The following is a 7,480-nucleotide window of genomic DNA, read 5'->3' as shown; positions in this document are numbered from 1 at the left end:
TAGGAGATATATACTATATAGTATTCTGGTTACGCAAACATGCATTATGAGGTGGGAAACGAGTTGCTTTCGTTATAAGCATTTTTTTTTAAATAAAAAGAATTATTTTTTCTGGGGATATGAGCATATATCGTCAAATGTATATTAACTTACCATAGAATCCTAATTTGGATATTCCAAATTTATTTGCAGCCATCGAAATTTTGATATCAATCTTCCTTGCTTTATAATAACGAAAAAAAAACCCTAAGGTTAAAGATTATGTTTTCAGTCCCTTTTTTTATTATTATTTTTCTAATTATTATTAATAATAATTCAATTTATACATAGTTAAAACATCAAGATCAAGAATTGGATTTAGTAGAGGAATTAAATTTAAAAATTATTATATATATAAAAAAATCAATTATCAAATTAGCCATTTAGCTATAAAATTTATTTTTGAACAGGTATAACAAACATAAATGGGTATAAAAATATCTGATGTTATGGTATGAATTGAATGAAGAAAACAGGTATGTTTGTAGCAACAGGAGATAGTGGTGCAGAAATTGCGCCACGAAGCAAAGTCCACAGATTAAAGAAAGAAAACAAAACTGGACGGCGTCTAGAGCGGCCTCCTTTGATGCTATTGCGCCAAATGTGATTCTCTGCCTTAAAAATCAAAAGAGAATACTTTTCAAGTTTATTCTTATTATTTTCAAAAAGATTAATTTGTTTGTTTTTAAAGAAATTTATAAATAATAAAATACAACCATTTTAAATTAGTCTAGTCATTAGATCATGAGATCGTTTACGTATATATTTTGATTGAAATTGATAAATAAGAATTTGTATAAAATTAATTTTGTAAATTTGATTTTGGTTAAAAATAAATTGTTATTAACGTGGCTTATGTAGTAATTTTTATATCAAAATAGATCGTAATAAACTAACATATTTAAGTAAATGTTAAAAGTTCAAATGATATAATTTTCTTATATTTATTTAAAAAGTCGCTGATTTAAGTTTTTTTACCTTTGATAAAAAAAATAAATATTGTGAGTTCAAAATCTATTTATACATGCACCAATTTATTAGATAATAATAAACTATTAATAAAATACTAATAAGTTATAATTTAAATAAAATAATTTTTTAATATACACCTAAAAAATTGAGGGTTCGAATAAAATTATTCATAAAACTACGTCACTAAAGCAGTAAAGCATTTTTTTACACAAACACATTATTATATCAATTAAAGTAATTATTTGTCACTTAGTTATCTAAAAAAACTTATATAATTGATTAATCATATAAAAAATTTTCAATTTTGTATTGTGAATAGTATTAAAAATTAAACTCTGTTTTTAATTTCTATAAATTTTTGTGTTTGATTTTAATTGGTTAAATTATTCTATTAATATTTATAATTTTATTAAATTTATAATTAATTTTTTTTAATTTAAAAGTTTTTAATTAAATCTCTACACCATTTTAAATTTTGTACTTAGATAATTTTTTTACTAAAAAAATAAGAGTTAAGAGAATATTTTTTCCTAAAATAAAGATACCCACATTTAAGGACTAATTCTCTAAACTTAAATTTCATCTCATTTTTAGAATATTTAGTTAATTTTAACATTATTTTTTAAAAAGATTTGATTACAAAATAAAAATTGTGTATAAATTTAATTAAAAACTTTTAATTTATAAAAATTTAATTATAAATTTGATAAAATTATAAGAATCGATAAAAATAATTAATTTTATTTCTCCCTCTTTTGTTTTGCATCCAATCCTTTTAAACTTTGATTCTTAAAAATATTTTTAAAATGTGTTTAACGGAAATTTTTTTCTTTGCGATTATAATTATAAGTATAACTATTTTCTAAATCTACTTTGGTCTACTCAACAGAATCTAACCAAGTTAAAACATTTATTAATATTGAATAAAAAATAGAAAAGTCAAAATCAAATAAATTATAGAAAAAATATTCTTAAGGACTTTAGAAAGATTTAATTATAAAAAATATTTATTTTTATAAAAAATTATTAAGAAATATTAATTAATAAAATATTTAAAAAAAGACTAATTTTTTAATTAATATTCCAAATATATTTTTAGATTATTTTTTATTTATTTTTCTCTTAGAGACATATCTTTTCTTTAATTAAATCTTTTCTTTCTATTTTTTAATAATGTTTTTATTTATGATGCATGGATATTGACACCGACACGATACATGACATGACACGAGACACGCAGACGTACAAATTTATAATTTTTATAAGACACAGAAACACGACATATATATAAAATAAAAAGTATTTTTTAGATAAATTATAATGATATTTTAGTAATATTAAAATATAAATTAATTTTTAATATTTTTTTTAATTATATAAAATATTTAAAATATTTTTAAATTTATTTTAAGAATACTATTAAAAATAAGGCTAGACACACGAACATATAGTAATATTTAGGTTTGTCCAAATATGTTCGATTTTTTTTTATTTTTTATTAAAATATGGTTGGACACAAAAGACACCGTAACAAATGAGTATCGATGAATATCATATCTAAAATGTATCCAACACATATATACAATAAATAAAAAAAATTTATGTGCTTTGTAAATTTTTATATATTAAATCAATTTCTAAACCTTACTTTACTTTCTATTTAAATTTTATTATAAATAATTTATATTTATATTTATAAAAACTAAAATTTATATTTAAGTCTTAACACGAATAGGGGTGGCAATATGTACTCTATCTGCGGGTACCCAACTCGATCTCATCCGCTCGGGTAGGGTTGTCAACCCGATCCGCAGCGGGTAGGGTAGGGTGCGGGTAGGGTTCTCGTGTGGGTCGGGTAAGGTGTGGTTTGAGCTTCAATTCTACCCGACTAACCCGCACACTATATATGTTTATATTATATACTTATATAAAAATATGTTTTAAGTGGATATTGAATCAAAGACTTCTTACTAAATGCAAAAGATCATTGACCACTAAAAAAGAAAATCATTAATTGATAATTTAATATATTTTTTTTACATAAAAATCAGTTATATTTTAAATTATCATCAAGTTATATAATAGTGTTGTATATTTTTTATAACTCGCGGATAAGGTCAGGTACCCGCAGATTAAGAACGGGTAGGGTTAGGGTTGGGATATTCTTAACCTGCAGATAGAGTAGAGTTGAGTTTATATAAAAATCTCAACTCGCAGATAGGGTTAAGGTTAGATCCAAACCCTACCCTACCCTACCTATTGCCACCCTTAAACACGAATAACAAAAAGGCTTAAGAATTCTCTATCATAAATATTTTCCTTTATAGGTTAAAGTGGGATATTTGACCGTAAGATTAATAGAAATAATTTTAGAATCAAGCATTAAAATTTTCTATTTTACATTTTAAATTAAAGATTTTTATTTTTTAATGTTTAAGTTAAATCTTAATTTTATTTTTAATATTTAAAATATCCTATTCTTTATCTCAGATACTTTATTTCATCTTATAATCAATTTTTTTTTCAAAAATTACTCGTTCTTCCATTGCAATTTTTTTTAAATAGTGATAAAAATCGTAATTATAATGAAAATCGAATTGGGTTGATTTAATGGTGAGTTTACTAATTCGTTTAAATAAGTGTCGAAATTAGTCAAAAAAAAATAAATGTCGAAATTCGAATTCCGCCTTGTGCATGCATCAACTCATCGGCCAACGACAAACTCTTAAATAGAGTTCACTACCGCAATAAATTAGTATTTGACCTGTCGGATTGGGAGATACTTAATATTATAGTGACTATTGTAGTGATCTAAAAGTAAAAATGATAGAATAAAAAAAGATAATAATATAAGAAAAAATAATATTTTTAAATTTTTTTTTTAATTTTAATAAAAATAAAATAAAATAAAATAAAATAAAATATTTGTAATAAAAAAAATTTAAATATTAGAGACAAAATTAAGATTTAACCTAAACGTAAAGACCTATATCAATACTTTATTTTTAAATTAAATTTAAGAATATACATAAATTTAAAAACTAGTTAAAATTTAATTTCCATTACAAATAAATTATGAAAATTTTAAAAGAATATTATTTTTTCAGTTGAATATATAAATATTAAAAGAATATAAATAAAAAATAACATTACTGAATAAATATTAATTAATTAAAAATAGTTGAAATGTTTTCACATTTTTATAAATTAAACATATAAATACAATTGATAGGCACATATTGTAAAAAATTAAATATATAAAAATTTACATGTAATTAATTTTATATAAAATAATATTTAAAAATTATTAAATAATATAATAAATTTCACTAAATTGTTATTAAACAAGAGATTACTTACTGTGAGTCCGAAAATAGAAGCAGCTAAAGTGATATTGATATAGAATAAAAAGCAATAAATAAAACAAAATAGAGAAGCAAATGAAATGAAATAAATAATGAGGGAAGAAGAGAGAGTGGTGCGTCTAAACTCCAAAGAAGCGAAAGGAAAAGGGGAAGAGGCCGAGAATTGAAACGCGTCTACTTCAGTTTTCACTTTCACTTCTTCTTCTTCTTCTTCTTCAACTCATCAAAATGATAAAACCGCAACCACATTTCCCATTTTAACCCTCGGTCGCTGAATCCACCGTCGTCTCAGATCCGAAATGAAGGGTCCGACCCGATTATTCACGATCGGACTCATATCATCATGGTACTCCTCCAACATTGGCGTTCTCCTTCTCAACAAGTACCTCCTCTCCAACTATGGCTTCAAGTACCCTATCTTCCTCACCATGTGCCACATGACTGCGTGCTCCTTGCTCAGCTACGTCGCCATCGCATGGCTCAAGATGGTTCCTCTTCAAACCCTACGCTCCCGCGTTCAGTTCTTCAAGATCTCCGCTCTCAGCCTCGTTTTCTGCGTCTCCGTCGTCTTCGGCAACATCTCGTTACGCTACCTTCCGGTGTCGTTTAATCAAGCCGTTGGCGCAACAACGCCCTTCTTCACCGCCGTTTTTGCCTACCTTATGACCTTCAAAAGAGAGGCTTGGCTCACTTATGTTACCCTAATTCCGGTCGTCACCGGCGTCGTCATTGCCAGCGGGGTAATATTTTCTTACTATTTTTTAATTATTAAAGGATTTTATTTTGTGATTTCGCTATTTAAGGGTTTAATTTTTTTCCTTTTAATATCAATAGAATTGCATTTTAGTTGACTTTGCAAAGTTATGAGGGTCACTTTATTGGTTTGATTATGATACAAATTTGTAACACTGGTTTTGCTTTTTCCTGATGATGATGATGATGGAAGTTAAGTTAGCTTTACTGCGATGATATGCTTTTTTTTTTCTACCTCTTTTTTCAGATTTTAACTTTATAGCGTTCTGCTAGTATTTGTTATGTGCTTTATATGATATGATCTACAATTAATTTTTTAAAAATAGAATACATGGTTGGGGGTTGGTTTTAGAAGCAGGGCTTTTGATGCTTGATGACCTGAAGAACCTTTGCAATTACAAGTTAGAATCTTATTTAGTTTATATTTTGAAGAGTTATCAGTATGCACCGGATTGAACATCTCATGGCTTTTCCTTTTTGAAGGGAAAAAAAAAAAAGAATCAAAATAGGGTTTTTTTTCGTTTTTAAAATTTTTTTATGACTTTATATGATCTAATCACAATTCAGCTGTCGGTGAGGGAGACAGGACAGCTTAAGTAGTGGTAGATATTTTATTCTCTTAAATATTCTTCAGCTGTCGGTGAGAGACATATTCACTTATTCAGTAGTGGTAGACCTTTTTTTTTCTCAGTTGTACTTTCTTGAAGTGATTTTGATGAGTAAAAAGGTAAAATACTCTTTTTGGTTTCTGATGTTTTGTTTTAAATCTTTCTTTTGGTTACAGGGTGAACCGAGCTTCCATTTATTTGGGTTCATAATATGTGTTGCAGCTACAGCTGCCCGGGCACTGAAATCAGTCTTACAGGGAATTTTGCTGTCTTCTGAAGGGTATGAATTAACCAACATGCTATTTTGTCTCTGTGCTTTGATATTTTAAATGGGGCTACTGATATAGTCATATTGTTGATGTTGTTATTTAGGGAGAAGCTGAATTCTATGAACCTTCTACTGTATATGGCTCCAATGGCTGTTGTTTTCCTTCTTCCTGCTACATTGATAATGGAAGAAAATGTTGTTGGCATTACTTTGGCTCTTGCCAGAGATGATGTGAAGATCATTTGGTACCTGCTATTTAATTCGGCACTCGCCTATTTTGTTAACTTGACCAATTTCTTGGTCACCAAACACACCAGCGCTCTCACCCTTCAGGTATGCCTCACTCATTCTTACTGCCCTGTGTTATGGAAATCTCTGATTTTTTTGTTTGGACCATCGTTCAAGTAATGATTGATCTAGCATTTGAAATTATTAAGAAATTTTGGAATCCAAAATTTTTTTTCTCATTTAGTAGTTAAGGATCTAGTAGGAGCATAAATCATTTCCCTTTCTCTGCTTATTGTCAACGAGAGTTCATAGCGAGCTGAGTTAAGGAGTAAGGACACCGAAATTTTTCAAGGAAATTCTGTCCGTAAGGTATAACTATTTGACTCAGATTTGCAATCAGTGTTCCTTGTTCCAAGTTAGGATTCAAACGTGGATTAAGTGTATACATCAGTGGCAAGATGTTAAATTTTTCTTAATTTTTGCTTGAAGTGTTTTTGAGTGTTCCATAACTAATGTGAGAGTTGCTTCTTCATACAGGTTCTTGGGAATGCCAAAGGTGCTGTAGCAGTAGTAGTTTCAATTCTCATATTTAGGAACCCAGTATCAGTAACTGGAATGATGGGTTACTCCCTCACAGTCTTAGGAGTTGTACTTTACAGTGAAGCCAAAAAGCGAAGCAAGTCAGTGTCATCATAGTCATACATGTCATATTCCTGGGAAGAAGTTCATTCTCAACATTTCCTGACATGCTTTTGTGATCAGAATCCAGAGGTTTCTGTCTCACTCTTATATACAAATTCTTTTGGCCCCACATTTTGAAAGCCTCATTGAACGAACGAGATTCCTATTGTACTAAGCAATTGTGCAGAAATAGCCCACCCCAGTAGAAAGCTCTAATAAGTAAAGTAACCGGTCTCTCTGCTATACCAATGTTGGCATAATCAAGGAAATGTCTTTTTGTCATTTATTCTTTCAGGAAAGAGTTATATAGAATTGAATCTCCTATCATATCTGCTGTTAACATTACTCACATTTGTTTATTGATATGATGATATAATTCATATTCTTGCTCATGGTAAAGTTTCCCTGCGTCTCAAATTAAGATACAGAGCTGTGTATTGTACTTTTATGGAATGGTATAACACCTTTTTTAATCCAATATTAGCTATTATTACTGAGAGAGCTTTTTGAACAAACAAATCAAACAAAATACTCTACACCCAAGTCATATGATGGAATAACCATTA

At 27.8% G+C, this 7,480-nt stretch overlaps 1 protein-coding gene across 2 annotated transcripts; it reads left to right on the top strand.

The window, feature by feature from the left end:
• The first annotated feature begins 4,390 nt into the window (after positions 1–4,390).
• On the top strand, positions 4,391–7,306 carry LOC112702445 (probable sugar phosphate/phosphate translocator At3g11320). Of its 2 annotated transcripts, none has more exons than XM_025753468.3 (4): positions 4,391–5,116; positions 5,914–6,017; positions 6,110–6,338; positions 6,771–7,306. In XM_025753468.3, the coding sequence occupies exons 1-4, from the start codon at positions 4,676–4,678 to the stop codon at positions 6,927–6,929; spliced, it is 933 nt and encodes a 310-aa protein (XP_025609253.1). In that variant the 5' UTR covers positions 4,391–4,675; the 3' UTR covers positions 6,930–7,306. The 2 variants fall into 2 exon arrangements, 1 of the variants encoding a protein (XP_025609253.1); XR_011863660.1 differs by having other exon boundaries at positions 4,430–5,116; positions 6,110–6,602.
• The last annotated feature ends 174 nt before the right edge of the window (positions 7,307–7,480 follow it).

Source organism: Arachis hypogaea, chromosome 7 (genome assembly GCF_003086295.3).
Source record: "Arachis hypogaea cultivar Tifrunner chromosome 7, arahy.Tifrunner.gnm2.J5K5, whole genome shotgun sequence".
Lineage (NCBI taxonomy): Eukaryota > Viridiplantae > Streptophyta > Magnoliopsida > Fabales > Fabaceae > Arachis > Arachis hypogaea.
This window is presented reverse-complemented; position numbering and strand designations above follow the sequence as displayed.

Excerpts from the sequence above, each read along its gene's own strand:
- LOC112702445 (XM_025753468.3), top strand. The coding sequence starts at position 4,676 with ATGAAGGGTCCGACCCGATTATTCACGATCGGACTCATATCATCATGG. Across the intron at positions 5,117-5,913 it reads GCGTCGTCATTGCCAGCGGG|GGTGAACCGAGCTTCCATTT; the intron begins GTAATATTTTCT and ends TTTTGGTTACAG. Across the intron at positions 6,339-6,770 it reads CCAGCGCTCTCACCCTTCAG|GTTCTTGGGAATGCCAAAGG; the intron begins GTATGCCTCACT and ends TTCTTCATACAG.